Source organism: Sycon ciliatum, chromosome 6 (assembly GCF_964019385.1).
Source record: "Sycon ciliatum chromosome 6, ocSycCili1.1, whole genome shotgun sequence".
NCBI lineage: Eukaryota > Metazoa > Porifera > Calcarea > Leucosolenida > Sycettidae > Sycon > Sycon ciliatum.
This window is the reverse complement of record NC_088648.1, coordinates 17780221-17799416: the sequence shown is the minus strand read 5'-3', so window position 1 is coordinate 17799416 and position 19196 is coordinate 17780221. Positions and strand designations below refer to the sequence as shown.

The 19196-nt window shown below is 46.0% G+C and overlaps 2 protein-coding genes across 2 annotated transcripts in view; both read left to right on the top strand.

The window, feature by feature from the left end:
• Positions 1–7991: 7991 nt before the first annotated feature.
• On the top strand, positions 7992–12830 carry LOC135820095 (uncharacterized). The gene is made up of 4 exons (XM_065333404.1): positions 7992–8157; positions 9750–11231; positions 12228–12370; positions 12802–12830. The coding sequence occupies exons 2-4, from the start codon at positions 9772–9774 to the stop codon at positions 12828–12830; spliced, it is 1632 nt and encodes a 543-aa protein (XP_065189476.1). The 5' UTR covers positions 7992–8157; positions 9750–9771.
• Positions 12765–19196, top strand: part of LOC135819540 (uncharacterized) — a 25420-nt gene continuing 18988 nt past the window's right edge. Inside the window, exons 1-5 of the mRNA XM_065332767.1 lie at positions 12765–12927; positions 13587–14017; positions 14993–15275; positions 16792–17058; positions 18459–18830. Coding sequence (XP_065188839.1) covers positions 12856–12927; positions 13587–14017; positions 14993–15275; positions 16792–17058; positions 18459–18830 — 1425 coding nt within the window. The 5' untranslated portion in view covers positions 12765–12855. The remainder of the gene's footprint in view (positions 12928–13586; positions 14018–14992; positions 15276–16791; positions 17059–18458; positions 18831–19196) is intronic.

The following is a 19196-nucleotide window of genomic DNA, read 5'->3' as shown; positions in this document are numbered from 1 at the left end:
GATCCTGGTTTTCGGGGAAGTGAACAGTCGCTAAATCTTACACTCTGTGAAATGTCTTTCGGTGAAACGTCGTTCTGTGAATGGTCTTTCTGTGAACGCGTTTTCGGTGAACCGTAGGGATACCACCGCAAATGGATGAACTTCACGACTTTGTGCCGGCTGAGGGCAGCCTGAGCGTGATGGTACCTCACAGACATTTGCCGAACATTGTCCCATGAAAGTGATTTTTTGAGTTTTTAGACTTTGTATTGCATTGGCCTGCCTGCGAATCATGAGGTCCCGAGTTCGAGACCCGCGCTGGTAGCAGGGAGCGTGTAAAGACTTTTTACGTGAGTAAAGACTCTTTATGCGTGGTGAACTGCGCCGACACCCACGGTCAACTGGGTACTCACAGCTCGGAGTGAGGGTAACAAGGATGCAGTTTACAGGGTTATGGGCCGTTACACGCCCGATTGGTTGAGAGACTCACCTACTCTCCCCTGACTCACTTGTGAGGTCTGCATTCGCCACTAAGGTGTGCAAGGCATAGGCATAGTGGTGGCCTGCGGAAGCGAAGGCTAGTTTGTGTGTTTCTGAACATTCAAGCGATGCCAACGCGAATCCCGCGAATTATTATTATTATTATTATTGCATTGCTGCTCCATCTACATGGGTGTATTTTGTTTTCACATCTCCAATTCAAGTTTCCTAATAAAGATTGTGTCAAAAGATGAGTAGGTTTAGTGTTATGATTACCGTGACAATTTGACTTTAACTTCCCCATAATCTGCGAAATGAATAAAATACTTCACTAGCCGTGCATTGACTACGCGCGAGGCGAGAATTGATGGTGGTGGTGGTAAGAGAAAGAGTGCTCATTGCTAGAACATTGCAGCTTGGAGAGCGTGGTGTCTTTACTTGTATTTACTTTTTTTATTGTGAAAAGAAGGACAACCTGTTTCGAGTTATGACTAACTGGCCACCAACCCGAGTTTTGTCCTTCTTTTCACAATAATCCAATTGGCTCACCATCCGAGTTAAGGTGGCTCACACCCTCTGCGCGCGCATCGTTTGAAAAGTGTAGATTTTCAGTAAATTTTTCGGTAGCGATGATTTTTGTGCGATCAATCGTTGGTGAACGTCTTCTCGCTTTTCTGCAATTCTGGCGACCTAGCTAGAACCTGCTGCTAGTGTCCCTCTTCACTCGTTCTTTCTATGAAAGGGGAAGGCAGCACTCGCAGAAGATTTTCCAAGAATGCAATGTCGACTGGTGCTCGTACCATAAGAAGGGAGAAATCAAAGTCCGCTCTTGAATCATGCCTGAGTATTAGAAAATTATTTCAGAACACGCTTGTGTAGATTTCCTGTCAGTGCCACTGACATCTCGCGACCTTCAAATAGTATAACTTGCTCGATCATCTCCCGCACTGACTAGCAAATTCGTCAGGTAGCTGTGGATGGATCGATTCAGGGAGATCGAAGGTAAATACATCGAAGCACTTCAAACACGTTTCAAGACGCACTTCAAATTTTGTAATTGTGTCTTGAAAATTGTTTACAACAATTCGTACTTCAATACGCTGTTGAATTGTAGCCTCTGGTTGGGAGTCTCGACTGTTTTATTGCTGCATGGCTTTCCTCAACACCGTTCACTGTACATGTATCGCGGAACGCAGATTGGATGGCATTGGAGGTGAATTTGATAATTTGTGACTGTGTCATCAACCAAGTGAGGACATCAAATATCAACAGGGACGCTCCGAAAATCACAAACGCTGCGAAATAGATATGAAATGGTCTTACACACTGGAGGGTGTTCCACATTCATTGTGTCATATATTTAGACTGTCCGAAAGTTTGTCGTGCCGTGCAACTTTCACAGACTAATCCGATAATTGGCATGTGGCCCTACTGGCACACACTCATGCGTATGCCGTTGAGTTTATCTATATGTGCACGCACACGTGTGTATACATATACAATTTTATTACGTATGCAAAATTAGGCAATCTACATGTACATTATATGTGTGTGCACTCACTCCTATGACATAGAACGACAGTGCAGGCTATGTAAAGTCGCATCAATGTGTGTCACCCGGGTGTGTACATGCATGCGCGCTCGCGCGGGCGTTTTGTGTGCGTGCCTGGCATGGCATAACGCCGTTCAGTATGACTAGTGTTGAACCGTGGTAATTTGCCCCCACCCCCTCTTTTTTCTGCTGGCGTTGGATATGCAACTAATGACATAAACTCGGTTGTTGAAAACGAGTGCCATGCACCACTATGGATTGACAATAATATAATACAAGTAGCGCTGTAAAAGCGCTGGTAATACTCATGTTGCAGCCATGGCAGTTGTGAGTAGCTTTCCAAGTCAAGCCTGCTGCAGAAATTATTGCACTCTGACCAGCTGGAGTGGCCCAGGACTGCCGGTTGTGGAGAACAGGAGTGATGCTTGTATATACGCTTGTATTTACATGATGTACACAGTGTACTTCGAAGTAACGTTAGGTGTATTACTTGTGTGTTCTTCTGCCTGTGCGCGTGTACATGTGCTGGTCAGTGTGGAACCACCATCCATATCAGATCATACAGCTGCTATCAGTCTCAACAGCTTGTATCTGGCAAATAGGGTTTTAGTGACTCGATTTTGCTTACTGTGTTCAACAGAGTGGCATTGCACACAGCTACTTGATGTAAATAGTAGCATCTTGGAAATTTTAGATTTTTGATAGTTAGCTTCAGTAGAAACTTCTCCAGTGTGGCTCTTAGCTTCATTACCACGGAGACTAAGCATTCAAGTAATGCACGAAGAACATTGGCTAGATGTGAAGTGAAAAGCCATTGGACCGTACCCCGTGGAATACGCATTTAGTATAGAAGAATTTCTTGCTATGTTGGCAGCAAACACTGTATAATATAATAATTACATTACCAGTAGAAAGTGCCTAATGTGCATTGCTTCAGCACTATGTTTTGGACAAAGCAGTCAACAAATTCCACATCACTATCGGCTTCATGTTGGAGAAAGTTGTGAAAAACACTAGAACATACATGTACACTCAATACACATGCTCATCTACATGTATGGCATTTAGTATGTGGGCGACTTCAAAGTTCTATTTTGGTAGTTTGCTTCGGTAGAAACTGTCTAAACTTGATCCAAAGCTCTACTACTATGTTCTGAAGATGTTGCAATCAAGTAATGTAAGCCAAGGATCTGCCGCATTGGAGCTAGTTGTGAAAACCTTTAGACCATACACTCAATGCACATGCTCAGCTATGGCATTTAGTATGTGGGCGACTTCAAAGTTCTGTTTTGGTAGTTAGCTTCGGTGGAAACTGTCTAAACTTGATCCAAGGCTCTACTACTATGTTCTGAAGATGTTGCAATCAAGTAATGTAAGACACGTATCTGCCGCATTGGAGCTAGTTGTGAAAACCTTTAGACCATACACTCAATGCACATGCTCAGCTATGGCATTTAGTATGTGGGCGACTTCAAAGTTCTGTTTTGGTAGTTAGCTTCGGTGGAAACTGCTAAAACTTGATCCAAAGCTCTACTACTATGTTCGGAAGATGTTGCAATCAATTATTGTAAGACACGTATCTGTCATATGGTGGAGTCAGGGGTTCTAAGGCGTTGGACAATGTCCCAGTGCAATGTGCTGAATCTTGAAATATGGCATCACTTGAAACTTCAAAGTTTTATTTCACGAGTTACCTTCGGTAGAACCTGCTCAAACTTGCTACACAGTACCATTATTAGGTTATGATAGCATAACCATCGAATACAGGGCAAGTCCAGTGTCAAATACTTGTGGGCGGGGCTAATATGTGGGACGTGTGCGCTGAAATGGGATGATTCCGAAAAGAGAAAAAAGTCACCTTCTAGCAGAATTCTGCCCACTTCTACAGCTAATGCTGATATTTAGCAAGTATACTACTGTTCTGATGTTGGTCATCAAGAAAAAGGGGGTAACTACCAGTGCTACGGCCAAAAAACTGGTTTTCCGGTATTTTTTGGCCTAAATTGGCAATTGTGAGTACGCTATGTTTGGCCCCTCCCCCGAGTGAAACCGGCCGGTAGAACTTGATAAAAATTCGTCTCCGTACACTAGATATCCAACGGAACAAAGTGCAATCATTTGTAGCCACGTTTCAAACAAAAAAAATTGGACCCGAGGGGTAGGAGCCACCTTAAAATATTTTCTTTTTTCTTTTTTTGGCCTCTTTTACGGGCAAATTAAAACAATGGATTAAAAAAAGTAAATTATCGTGTCCGTTCCCGAAGGGTACTCACGACGGCCGGTAACACCCGATAAACCCTAGCGGCAGATGCAGCGCCTTACGGTGGGGGTGAGTGGGTAAGTCTCACAACCACTGGCACAAGTGCCGAAAACGACCCCATTAGCTGCATTCATGTACCCCTTGTGCCTGGCCACAAGTTCCCAGTTGACTGTGGGTAGCAGCACGGCTGGAAAAACCGCTCCCAGGCAAGACTTGAACCAGGTACCTCTCGTATCTCAATCATGGTCTTTGACCAACCCACTGTGCCTGCCTGGTCAATGGATTAAAATGCAACAAATTCATACCCTGCACTGGAGAAGAAATCAGAAAATGCATGTGTAAGATAAAGATTTTCAAACCCAAACCAAAAAAAAAACTTCAAATCAATAGTGTATTTACTCGTATTTACCGCCCTTTTGCCAGGTGTGCTTTCCATCTTACCACTACGCTGGTTCTCCCTCGTCTTGTGCGCTATACATGTACCGTGCTGGCAACTGAAATCCGACCCCTGAGCTCACATCACAAAGACCCAACACAGGATGATAAAACTACGAAACAGAGACCGCTAGAATGTGAACCCACCCCACCGCTCAGGGGTCGGATTTCAGTTGCCAGCATTGTAGTACAGTGTACTGTACCTGGGCCACTCGTCCTGTCCCCGGGGAAAATTGCGGAAAAAATCGCAAAACACGCGGGGAAAAACGCGGCATTATGGCATAATTTGCGGTGAATTTGCGGTAAATATGCGGTAAATATGCGGTGAATAATATTGATGTGCGGCAATTTTCAGTGAGTATGTAGTGAAATCAATCAGTTACAAGTCTCTGGTGTAAGCACTCGTCATATTTGAGTAAAAGCCGCCACTATGAGACGTTGCTGACCGAACAGTGCACTGTGTGTACGTGTAGTGCAACAAAAAAGTACAAATAACGCGGGAAAATGCTGGCATACTGTGTGCATCCTGCCACCGTGTCACTGTGATAACTACAACTGGCTTTGTAGACGAGTGGCAGAAATAATATCCACACAGGTTGTAGTCGAGAGTGCGGCGTTAGCGTTAGACACTGTAGGCATTGGCGGATAATGCTGGAAAAGGTGGCAGATTCTGCTCGAAAAGCATTGAAATTGGCAGAACCATACAAACCTCATGGTGGGCAATTCCTCGAATTCTGCTCCATTTCTTTATCCACATACCGAATTCTGCTAATTTTTCTGCCGGCATTATCCGCATACATGTATGCCTATAGTAGACAGTCTACTGTACGAGGTTTGATACTGGGATGAGAGTACGAATCCGTTCAGTTTTCTGGGTTTTTTATTTTTTATTTATTTATTTACTAAGTTCACATAACCAGCTCGAAAAGAATAAGGAAAGACAATGGTACGGAGACTAGGACAAACTGACAAGTAATGAGCAGGCGCTGTGCCGAGATATAGTATACCAAGAATGTACATGAAAACCGTCCTTTCACGGATTTTTTTCGTTTTTTTCTACAAAATCCACATATCTCCAGACACTGGGGTGAATGATGGATGTACTCTCGGATATACCAATACTCGTAGAACTTTCATCGCGGCTCAAGATGTGCGTTTATATTGGATCTGCCTAATATTAGTACCAGCGTACAGAGGCACGGAAAGGATGCAGGAGACAAGAAGAACACGGTTTGCAGCCGCCATTCCCGCAGCGAGTGCTTCTTCTTTGACCACTAGTGCCTCCAGTATGGAAGTAACAGTTCGACCAGGTGCAAACCAGCCTTCAGTGACTTTCTACACACAGTGGTGAGGACTGTCCGACACATAATCCATGTACCATGTTACTATGTACCATGTATACGCCCGTCGCAAGAGAAGCACGCAAATCTGCAAATGCACTGGACGTGCACCCACAGATTTTCTCTTATAGCAACGATAGCGAACAAGATGTGAATGAGACAGATCAAGACTTGCGCCAGATAACTGTCTAATCCACACAACTGGCGAAGCCATGTGAATCGACCACCAATGCATACCTGGTCTACACCACACGGCGTACATCGGAATAGTACGGCCAAGACAGTTACCGATGCACACCCTACACTTGCTGGGGTAACCAGTATAAACAGCACGCTGCTTTGATAGAAGCAGACATTAGATGCACTGGTGCCTTGAAGTGAAATTGGAGTTACATGTACTTTACCACCCAGCCTCGGCTACTGAGTACTGGGAACCCAGAACCAACAGACATACCAACAACCTCAGCCATGAAAGCTATTATAGTAACGACGCACTGGATTGTGGAGCCGAAACTAGTCCAACTTCCGAATGCTTTTGCAAGAAGGTAGCCTTCCAACAGGTTGGACGCATATACATATACACACACATGCATGCACACACTCAGACTCAGACATGCCCATCGCAGAAGCGATGATAGCGAACAGCTATGTTAGACGTACTTGTGCAGGGATTACACCATTCAACAGCTTGCAAGGCTGATGAATTGACCGCCACAAATTGTAGCCTAGTATCGGCTCACTATACGGCTCCGGGGAGGACGTAACGCGCCGTATTGGCTTGGCCGCAAGAGCATTTGGAGACACTCTGAAGTTATGGTTCAAACACAACCTGCTTTCTACACCCATTAAAATTAGTTTATGCAACACTTTCGTTCTACCAATCTTGACCTACAACCTTGCTTGCTATGGCCTGTCCCGTGCACAAGAAAAGCGCCTAGATGTGTTTCATAGGAAACAGCTGCGGTGTACCCTTGGAATTACCTACCCAGATGTCATCTCAAATGCAGATTTATATGCTGTTACTGGCCAGTGCTCTGTATCTGAAATGGCCAAGCGAGACAGGTGGAGGCTATTAGGACATAATTATAATTATTACGCCAGCCAAGTGACATCCCTGCAAATGTTGCTCTCACTGCTTTCTGTACATGTGCTACCAGTCAGCCCTTTCGAATAGGTGCACCCCGCTCTTGCCTCACCACAAGTCTCCAGCGAGACGTCCGCCTCAAACCTATCTGCACTTTTAAGCCCAGCTACCTTCGTGATCTCGGCACCTATGCCCGCGACATAAAACAATGGAGTAACATCTGCTCAGCCATTTAGTCTAGTACTGCTCTTCTTAAATTTGACCTTTATTACAAGACTCTTCTTTTCTTTTTCATTTCGTTCTCCCACTCTCACACACACACATGCTCACAGTTAATTCTGCCGTCGTGAGTCCCATTCGGGACGGATACGAAAATAATAATAATATTAATAATAATCCACTACACAGCTGATTGAAGTGACTTTTTCTGGCCAGTGAATGGTGAATTAAAATAAAAAATACCATACCATACCAATCCCTATTTTTCATTTTTCATTTTTCCATTTTTCCATTTTTTCATTCTGTTTATTTTTTCAACACACACACACACACACACACACCACACCACATACTCCGGCATGTACTGGCTGTTGGTAACCAACCAGGAGAATGAAAGAAGAGCTAGGAGAATGGGAAAGAGAAGAAAGACGCGTGCAACAATAATCATCGGGAATTGAACCCGCAACCTCTCGATTGTAAATCGACTGCACATACCACTGCACCATGTGGGACACATACACACACACACACACACACTCACGCACTCACACACACACGCACAGCTGCGCAAGTTGCTTTTACATCGCCGTGTAGAACTGCTGTGCAGGCAGTTTTGGTTCCGTGCTCCAGAAACACCTAGGGGAGTCAGTGGTTGCATTCAATGATTCATGTTCTTGCAGGGAGTTGTAATGGCGCGGCGGTGTTCGTAAGTCACAGGTGAGCAGCCCTTCTCCAGGAACAGACAGAAAACCGAAGGCTGTCGCATAGCGCGTCCAAGAAGCAACTCATGCTGCACGGAGTCTGGCAGGTGAGTCGGAGAGAAAATGTCCATCATCAACCCGATCCTCTCTCTCGCTCTCTCTCACTCTCTCTCTCTCTCTCTCTCTCTCTCTCCCCCTCTCTCTCTCTCTCTCTCTCTCTCTCTCTCTCTCTTTCTCTCTCTCTCTCTCTCTCTCTCTCTGTCTCTCTCTATCTCTATCTCTAGCTCTATCTCTCCCTCTCTCTCTCTCTCTCTCTCTCTCTCTCTCTCTCTCTCTCTCTCTCTCTCTCTCTCTCTCTCTCTCTCTCTCTCTCTCTCTCTCTCTCTCTCTCTCTCTCTCTCTCTCAATCTATCTCTCTCTCTCTCATGTTTGAAAATTGCGGCAGCGAAGCTTCACCGACATGGCAGTGCCAGAGTGGCAGCATTGTCCGACCACGGGGGACAATGACCCTTGAGTGCCGTCCCGCCGCCACGTACAATGTAGATCTACCCATCTTTCATGACTTTATTTGCTGTAGTTGCACATAATGTTCTCTCCACCATCATAATTTTCCATCGTGGCCTTGAGTTGTGTAGCGGGACATTCCAGGCATGAAGACATCATGTTCATCACTCAGTGATGAACTGTGAGGATATGGCGCGAGTTCCTTTTCCGTGCTCTATGTAAGTGCCAATATCTTTAAAAATCCAAACGGTGAAATGTAGATCGATGCAAATCTGTTTGCCCTGGATGAGGGTGTTAAAAGCATTGCATGATAATGTTACGATTGCGTGAAATGCACTCCGCTCAGGGAGCATTGCTCCAACAGCTGTTGCTCCTCTTCTAAGACCGTGATTTAGCCCTTGCTTTAGATGGATGCAGTGAGTGGGATTTTTGGTCTTTGACCACTTTGTGGTGGGTCTGATCTACTCACCTCCCACCGCTTAGGAGCTGCATCTGCGCATTGATCCAAGAGGGTGGTGGCGTTCCTGCGGATGCGGAAAACTGGGCCTTTGGCCGAGTCTCACGCGAACCGTGAATTTTGTTTTTAAAATCCGTGGTTAAACTTATCATTCTGAGGACGGCCCAGGTGCCGAAATAGTATCGAGTGCAGCTGGCCAAGGTCGCAGTGGCTTGGTTTGGACTGGATGAATCATGCAAGTTTTTAATCTACTCATCACACCGCAAGAGGTCTAGAGACTTGCTTCCAATCTGTCGAAACTGAGTAGGATAGCGTAGAATTTGATCACTTTACCAGGCGCGAGCTGTTTCCAGGTGTTCAGGTAACAGACGTTCAACAGAAAGTGAGCCGGCCTGTAACAGCACACGTACCAGACATTGTCTTCAGGCACTGCTAGCTAGCTACTGTATTTCGAATGTTACTGCAGCAGGGACGTAGCCTGTCTCCTTTTATGGCGGGGGGGGGGGGGGGGTGCACGGCTGCATACACACGTGTATGTGTAGGATGGCTGGTGCATAATTATCATTCATGGTCATGTGCATGCGGAACCGAGTTCGACTCCCCTCCCCCCCCCCCCCCCCCATACCTCATGCGGGCTACGCGCCTGCTGCAGGATGTATCAAACAGGTTCGATTCAGTCGCTCTGTATGCCATTCGGAGAATATTGATTTTCCTTGAATTATTTGATCTCTTCTGCAGACGGATCAGCCGAGAAAGGAGAATGATTAGCAGGTGGGTGGTCGGTGGACTGCTGCACATTGCATTGCTGTGTGCCATTGTACTGTCCACTCAATACCATGCTATCAATGTCAGGGCGGCATCCACCCCACCACGATCTTACTCGACCCCATCGCATGCTGCTGAGCCATTCGCAGCTGTGAACAAACTCCGCGGGAAGCCCACCAATCTCTTCGTTACAAGCAAGTCCGCACCTGGCTTCCCGACCAACAGGGGAATTCCCTGTGGCTCTAGCATACAGCAGGCATGCCCTAGCCTGAGTGATGCACTGGAGACTGCTTCAAACTCTATTTCAAACACGACTTCGGACGATCTGGTTATCATACTTGCTCCGACCAAACAAGATGGCTGCACGATTTCACGAGGTGAGATGAGTTTGGATTCTTACAATGTGAATTTCAGCACGGTGACCGTCAAACCAGATCCCGAATCTAACTGCACATACGGGATCAAGTTATCCAATGAATCAACATGCGAAGCAAGTCCAGTTGCTAAATTCTTCAGCTTGACAGGACCGTCTCTCAACAACGTTTCCATTCAGTCCATATTGTTCCCAGCAGAAAATGGCGTATGTAACGAATCACCTGCTTCTCCCCACGTCCTACTTTCTTTTCAGGGGTACGCTGGCCCGCCGCACATCACGTTCCAGAACTGTACTTTTCAAGTCGGTGCTGGCTGCTCTGCCATTCGGTTAGAAGTATCTGATCAAACGGATGTACGCATCCTGTACAAAGCCTGCAAGTTCATTGGTACCGAACCACCTGGTGTCCCCTCAGCATCAGCCGACTCAGTCATCACCTTGGATTCTAGTGACAACGAAACTGCAAGCGACGCCGTCACAGATGCCCAACGCGGCGCGGTTTCATTGGAAATGGTTAGCTGTGAAATAAAACACATCTCCTTGAGCGCAAGCAACGAAGATAGCGCATTTATCACATACCGTACCAATTCCACAGGCGGAAGTATCAAGCTGAATGTGATACGCTGTAACTTTAGCCATAACGTGCTGTCACACATCTTTCTTTATCAGGCACCACGTTTTGAACGCATTTCCATGGAGATACGTCTTTCGGTATTTGAATGGAACACTGTTAGAAGGCTATTTCATGGAGAGGGTGAAGAAGTGTACATTCTAATTTCAAAAACATCAATTCTGGAGAACACCACCTTAGGCCCAGTTGGTCTGAATAGTTTTGTTTCTGTGCAGTCCAGCAACAGCAGCATTCGAATCCAAAACAGCAGTTTCAATGTCGCTGGCAAGGCTTGCACAAACCTAGCAACATTTATCTATGTCACTGGAGGCCCATTTGAAAACGCCACCACTACGATTCGCATTGAAGACAGCCGACTGGAGAACAATCATGATCAGTCAATGACGAATAGCAGACCCTTCATATGGGTGTTCAAGGCCAGAATCATTCTCTCTGGCCGCAATGTAATCAGGTATGTGGAATACCTGCCGTTTACAACTACACTCATACGTCGTGTATCCGGGCGGTCCGGGACCGGGCACTGCCAATAACTTCAATGTCCGTAACTCCGAATCACATACATTTTGATGGAGAAAGGCTATAGATATATGTATGGTGTGTGACGTCATCAATTCCACAAAAATGACAAAGGAGTAGTAATATTTCCAGTGAAACGCACCCAAAAGGTGCTCGGTAGACCAAAGTGCCCGAAACTGCGGGGTCCGGATAACCGAGGCATGAGTGTACATTGCATAATTCTGTTCACGATATTATTGATCAGAAAAGAGCGTTTGAAGATCGAAGTAGGTGAGACCTGTTTCAAAGTGCCATTTCCAGTTTTGTTCCCTACAACATGGCGATTCGAAAAAACGTCTTTGTTACAGACCATTTAATATTTAACTAAAGAAACGTGTCATGTGGCAGTCAGGTGGTGATGTGTGACGTCAAGCAATGGGCAGTACATGCATTGTCCTGACATTAAGCCTATACAACAAATCTCTACACTTGTACGTGCATGGGGAAATGTGGACAAACAGAGAAATAGCCCAAGCAGTGAGTGGCCGCACTTCAAACTACTCGCGTTAACCAAATATGCAATAAAAAAACAAGTTTTTAAAGTTTTTATGGTGGGTCTGATCTACTCACCTCCCACCGTTTAGGAGCTGCATCTGCGCCTTGATCCAAGAGGGTGGTGGCGTTCCTGCGGATGCGGAAAACTGGGCCTTTGGCCGAGTCTCACGCGAACCGTGAATTTTTTTTTTTTTTTTTTAAATGAGAGAGATGAAGAAGGTCAATGTTTCCGACTTCACCACACCACATTGTAATCTGTAGAGGTGTCTTGCGTTGTTCTAATGTCTCCCATCTGGCGACCAGGGATTGACTTCATGCGTACCTTGTAACGTTAACTGCACATAAGCAAAGTCTGCATCGTGTGTTTCCGTCCGTCTGTTCTACAACTGCTCCACAGAGGTGACTACAACTCAAGCGAGGGTCCAATACTTTCCGTGGGAGGCACCATTGAGGTCAACGGCATTCTTGACACGAACTTTGATTCAAGTTTCATACAGCGGCTAAATGGCACGGGGGCCTTGATTGATTTTCGTAATGTAAGTAGGAGCATCTCTTTTAACACTTTTAAACCATCAGGGTCTGGCACTGCAATTGCAATAAACTCCACACGAAGCACAGACGTCATGTACATGTACGTATGTAGTTTCGACTAGGCCTTTCGTACCATAACGTTTCTAATCAAATACAATGGTTACTAACAAGGTGGCAAGCAAGTCCTTACAACCGGCACTTACAACCGGCACTTTGGCAGTCAGAACATTGACAAAATAGCACTTTTCAAGATAGCGCTAGTGGCGCCAACTACATATTTGGCGGTCAGAGCATTGACCAAAATAGCTCCAGTGGTGCCAGCTACACAGTGAAACAAAGAATATTCCTACCGGTAGTGTCAAACAACATTCTCTTTTTAATGTACATGTATATGAACACTTTATTCATCTCTGACCGTTCATTTCCTGTTCCCTGTTTAGCTGAGCAATTACCATTTTGTGAGAAATAGGGTCAACGTAACGGTCAGCCCATCAATGGGCCTGCTGATCCACAACCTGTATCAGTGCAGTGCGCCATGCAGTAGCAAGCACAAGGATGTTACTGAGGTAAGAAAGAGACGGAACTGGCTTTCTTATTACAATATGTATAAGCTTGATCGGCTCAACAACGATTCAAGGAGCAGTTCAAGGTTTCACCAAGGAGACCAATGCCCAATGGTGGAAACTTGACCCTAAAAATGGCGTATTACTGAATTGAAATGGAATTCGCAGTAGGAACGTATAATTAGAATTACGGACTGTTGCACCCAGCGTGATGACAGTGCTGGCAAATGTACTACATACCTGTACCTGAGTTTCCGGAGTGCAGTATGAGTGTAGTAAGCATCGAGCTCACGTTCCGTCCAGGGTCCCCGCAACTGGTACGGCTGGTACGGACGTGCTGGCACCAGTTTTTGAAAGTGCTGCGCTCTTCGAATGTCCCCCAATACACTACAGTAAAACCTGTGACTAACGACCACCCCTTTGGGGCCAGAGAAAGTGGTCTTTAGTGGCAGGTGGTCTTTAGTTAGAGGTTTACATAGCACAACCATATATTTTGAATGTGAGACCCACCGTGCCTGGCAAAGTGGTCTGTAGTACCAGGCTGGTCGCTAGTCACGGTGGTCGTTAGCTACAGGTTTTACTGTACGATGGTAGATACGGCGAACCTCTGGGTTACTTCACATCATCCATTCTCTTCACTGTGCCACGTCCTGTAGGTGCAGGATGAGAATAATCTCCAGGATGACAGGCAATGCTATCAGCCTCAGAGAGTCGGCCCAGCGCTAGTCTTCAAGCCGGCAGCCTCAGGAGGAGAAGACGATGGAGTGGATAGCGGATGGCGAAACGGACCGCTCTGCCACCCATACAGACCGTCCTATTTGCCTGGAAGAAACCTGGGTCAGCCGGAACACGCAAGGCCAGAACCATACTCACTGTGTTCGTTGACAAACAGCACCACAACCAGTGGCAGGTCTTATCTACTAGCCGTTACCGAAACGGATACAAAGTTGGGGGAGTTAATTACCTCCAGCACAGCATGGATTCTCTTCTTATACAGCAGTGCGGAGTGCTATAAACAAATCAACGGAACCTGGTTCTACCAACGACCGAACTGCACTGCAGCCACGTTTAACAAGTCAGAAGCATTGAGAAGGTATAGTAACATAACACTGTTAAAAAGACTTTTTCATCTGGTGTTGTGTGTATGTGTGTGCATGTGTGTGTATGTGTGTGTATGTGTGTGTATGTGTGTGTGTGTGTGTGTGTGTGTGTGTGTGTGTGTGTGTGTGTGTGTGTGTGTGTGTGTGTGTGTGTGTGTGTGTGTGTGTGTGTGTGTGTGTGTGTGTGTGTGTGCGGAGGGCACTAACACGCGGCCCCGCCATGGACCCAAGCATCGTTGGAGAGATGTGGCAGCTTCAGACCTACGTGCGACCGGTATCCCGGAGGCGCAATGGTACCACCTTGCTCAGGTCCGGAGGGACTGGCGCGAGCGTAGCCGTCGGAAGCCACCAAGCCAGCCCCAATTAAGAGTGTTCGCCTGTGTCTGCGGCCGTGGCTTTCGCCGTTCGAATGATTTATCCCGACACAAGAACTACTGCCTCGCCTAAAAGCTATCATCGCCTTCGGCGATGGGCTTTCCAAAGGTCCAAAGGGGTGTGTGTGTGTGTGTGTGTTTGTGTGTGTGTGTGTGTGCGTGTGTGTGTGTGTGTGCGTGTGTGTGTGTGTGTGTGTGCGTGTGTGTGTGGGGGGGGGTGGGTGTGGGGTGTGGGTGTGTGTGTCACTTCAACCAGCCGTGTGGTGTAAACCAGGCTAAAATTAGTGGCGGTCAATTCATCAGCCTTGCAAGCTGTGGAATGGTGCAATCCCAGCACAAGTTGCTACGTCTAACATAGCTTGTTCGCTATCACCGCTTCAGCGATGGGCAGGATTATGAGTGTGTGTGTGTGTATCTGTGTGTGGTTGTGTTTCTGTTTGTTGGTGTGGGCGTGGTTTTGTGTTGATGGCTGGGTGCCAAGGGACGGGTTGTGGACAGGGTTAAATGCATACAAACCCTGGACCTGGCAGATTGAACATTGTTCCAGTAAATATTGCTATAGGAAATACAGTGTATTTTGCTATCCTCTAACAGTTTCCTGCGCGAGGGTCAGCATCAATCAAGCGCTGCCCGTCTGGCTGACAAAATCAAAGCGAATCCCAAGGAGATCTCCAACGTTGTGATCGCCGGTCCCCTGCTCCTCTCGCCCTGGGCACACTTCAGCGGCATCACGTGGAATGATGAGGCAACGAGCAACACCAATGCTACGCACGTGTCAGATCTGACCTTGTACCCATCTCCTGGAGAGCACCTGATCATTAACATCGGCACGTATGATGACCTGCTCACTGCGACCACGGCTCGGCTCAAAGTGCAGGTACACTCACTTACTGCTCCATTTCAGTTGAAACAGTCCTGTTCTCATTTAGCTATTGCTCTGACATATGAGAGAATTAGTCTTGCTCCATCACCTAAACTAGATATTTGCAAGGATTTTAAGGTTATACATGTACATGTGCATGATAAGTAGCTCTCTTCTCCTACCCAATCACAAAGTGACGAGAATACGATTCTGGTATCTACAGCCCTTGCTTCGAAGAAGTATAGGAAAGGGAGGGTTTGCTCCCATACTGGAGATAGCACATTTATGCCAGCTTCACTTAGCACTTGATTGACTCACGACTGCCATCCAGAGTGCACAAGAACTTCCTGGAACCTTATTATTATTATTATTATTATTTGTGCTCCCGCGTCAATGGGCTCGCCCAAATTCGCTTGCACCGAACCATGCGAAAAAAGGCCACCAGCAGGCAGGCAGGCAAAGAAAAATAGAAAATGGTGTCACATAAACTAATACAAACAAGAATATCATTATTGATGACATTAATATACTGAATGAATGCCAAAGGCCATGTGAATACGGATAATACGGATAATCAGAGTACCAACAACAAAGAATGTAGCTCAAACCATTGCAGTGCCAACTTCCTTCACCAGTACTCTGCCTTGTACGCATCTGTAACTGCGTTGCACAGATATGTCCATTCACGGCGATCCAGTGCTCGCTGAGCCATCAGCTGCAAGTCCCTTGGAGTCCTCAGACGGCAGCCGACTCGCTCCGCGTCTTGATTCAGCAGGACTGGTAGCGTGATCCGCGGCCGCCCACGGTATCCCGGCACGGAGCAGCCAAAGAATCCACTCATGGCCTGGAACCTTCGACTCGGAAAACCTGCAAGAACGTGACACTCCCTACTCCATACACGATTCCCATCTACATGTACCACTACATGTATAAATGGAAACGTGGAAAACATTGGGGCACAAGTTTGGCGTTAGAGTCCGCAATCTAGACCAGATTTTGAACATTAAGAGGTGCACTATTATTTTAGCACCAAGACCACCTCTAACTCTAATGCATAACTTGTGTCCCTCTGCTTTCCATGTTTTCAATGGAAAAATTATTGATGTCCTTGGCACACCATCTGAGTTCTTTTTTTCACATACATACAATGAACATGTATGTAATGTCACATTTTCTCTCTCCAATGTTCGTTACCACTCTGCAGTTATGCATCAACTATAAGGAATGATTATCGCACACTGTGTGCTCGTTGTTGCGATAATAACAAAGTACTAAAATAGTGGGGGCGACTTCGGCGATAATGTTATGGGAAATTGTTTGCTCCTTACACTGGTGCTCGCGCTATTCCATGAGCTACAGTTTTCGTTCGAGAGACTTCTCGTATGCTCTGGATAGCAGCCGTGAGTCAGTCAAGTGTCCAATCAAGCCTGCGGAAAAACGCGAGCTCCAGTGCGGGAAGAAAACACTTCCCAAATGAATGTCACATGATGTTGTCCTTTTCTGTGACGCTATGTCCTTCTCCGTTCACCAGGTGCAATCCCAGGACGGGGACGGGGGTGCTTTCTTGCTGAGATACGGGTCACAGTACAGCGGAGCGTACGACAAACTGGATGAATACTACACGTCTGGCTCACGTTTTGCAGGAATTGCAATCGGAGGAAGTGTCGGTGCGACGGGCCATCTTCAGTTTACTCTTGTTCACAAGCCAAACAAGAGAAATTTGACCAATACCTTTAAGGAATTTCAACTGTCAGTGCCTTTTGAACTCCGGCCTTGTCACAAAGGATTCCAAGTACATGTAAGTCCCACACCAAATATACAGTAAAACCTGGTGTAAGCGACCTCTGGGTTTAGCGACCACCTGCTCTTAACGACCGTCTTTCCATGCACCGACAGTTCTACACAGACACTCTGGGACCTGATTCTAAAGACCACCTGGCTTTAACAACCGCTTTGCTTGCACCGTGGGTTGGTCGCTTAAACTAGGTTTTACTAAACTAAGACTAAGACCCCAGTTTCGTTCCACAAAACAACCCTACAGATAATAGAGAGGTATACAAATAATCTACGTGGAGATAATAATTTTAATATAGCTATGAATAGGATGAAGGCCGCAGACATCACGCAACTACGTTACTTGTTTGACATGTATTTACTGTGTATTTTATAACAAAAATATTATTGAAAACCCATAATCAGTGGCAAAAATACGGAACTAAGGATACAACCACAGAAACTGAAGTTAAGTACTGTCAATAGAAAGGTGTTAGAAATAACATCAAGATACAAGTGCAATAAAACCACTAGAGGAAACGCACAAAGGTAACAAGATTACGTAACCAACGGCGAATAATCTTGTTACCTTTTTGCGTTTCCTCTAGTGGTTTTATTGCACTTGTATCTTGTTGTTATTTCTAACACCTTTCTATTTACAGTACTTAACTTCAGTTTCTGTGGTTGTATCCTTAGTTCCGTATTTTTCCCACTGATGATAGGAACAAGAAATTCGATTATGGGTTTTCATTTCAATAATATTTTTGTTATAAAATACACAGTATTCATGTCAAACAAGTAACGTAGTTGCGTGATGTCTGCGGCCTTCATCCTGTTCATAGCTCGTGCGTTCAGTTTCCTCGGACACAGGTGTGCACGAAAACTGAGAAGATGTTGAAGAACCTAACGTGTATCCATTTTTCTGAATGTGCGTTCTTGGCACACTAGCCATTAGGGCGTATCACCCGACCAGGTGCATGCTGGCAGCCAGCACATACATGTAAATACTACACCTTCCTTCAAAATTTCACGGTTCGTGCCAGACTGGGCTAGAAGCCGAGTTTTCCGCATCTGTAGGAACGCCACCACCCTTCAAGGATCAAGGCGCAGATGCAGCTCCTGAAGCGGTGGGAGGTGAGTAGATCAGCTCACCAGCAAGTGGTCAAAGGCCGAAAATCCCATTCACTGCATGCATTCCTTTGTGCAGCCTATAATCTGATAATATTATGCCCACATGAGTGGGTCCCGCATCCAGGTACACTCGGAACGAAGTGCTGGTGGACTTTTCATAAATTCTAGGCTCCTGCCTGTATTCAAAAGATTTGTCAGTAACTGGGCACTGTACTTTGAGCTTTTAGAGCGTTTTCCAATTCCTGCCCCATCCTGCTGGCCCATGTCATTGTGTTCCGTGTGTGCTATGTTCAGCATGGGAATATGACGTGTGTCTGCTCGGATGAAAACCTAGCCATAAAAAGTTGTTCGCAGGGCCGGTTTGTGACGTACTATCGTGGCTACTGGGCTGGGAACACAACCATTGCAGAACACATTCAAAATGTTGGTGATGATCCAGGTGTTATAGAAGCAGAGACGGATCCTGCCGATGTCACGTCCAATTTCAAGTCCACCTGGGCATTCGAGGCTTTCGTGAATTATGACTTCACGGATGAGCAATGCACGAGTGGACTGTGCCAGCACCACGATTGGTTGTTAGGCAAAAACAACGCGTGCATTCAACAAGGGGCAGGGATCCTATGTGGACGATGTACTCCGGGAACAAGGCTGAACCTGGCCACTTCGGTGAGTCTTCTTTTATTATTGCCGGTTTTTCTCGTACCGGTATTACTAAAGCCATCTAGATGTTTCTTCAGAATTCCCAAACTCCATTGCAGCGTATTTCTTGCACTTGAGAATACCACCATTCCGGCAACAGGCTCTCAGCTGCACCAAATAGATAAATAAATAACTTTGCCAATATGTCGCCCATTGGGCATCATCAGGACATTGAGGAAGGGCAGGCAAAAACACGAAATATAAAGACGAATAATGCAGGCAGATGAATGTTCTAGAACTAAAACATCGTGGTGACACAATTGGCAAGGCCAGGAAACTAAACAGTCATCACTTGTTAGGTGACCTAAACAGAACGAAAGAAGAGGAAACTCA

Excerpts from the sequence above, each read along its gene's own strand:
- LOC135820095 (XM_065333404.1), top strand. The coding sequence starts at position 9,772 with ATGATTAGCAGGTGGGTGGTCGGTGGACTGCTGCACATTGCATTGCTG. Across the intron at positions 11,232-12,227 it reads TCTGGCCGCAATGTAATCAG|AGGTGACTACAACTCAAGCG; the intron begins GTATGTGGAATA and ends ACTGCTCCACAG. Across the intron at positions 12,371-12,801 it reads GATTGATTTTCGTAATGTAA|CTGAGCAATTACCATTTTGT; the intron begins GTAGGAGCATCT and ends TTCCCTGTTTAG.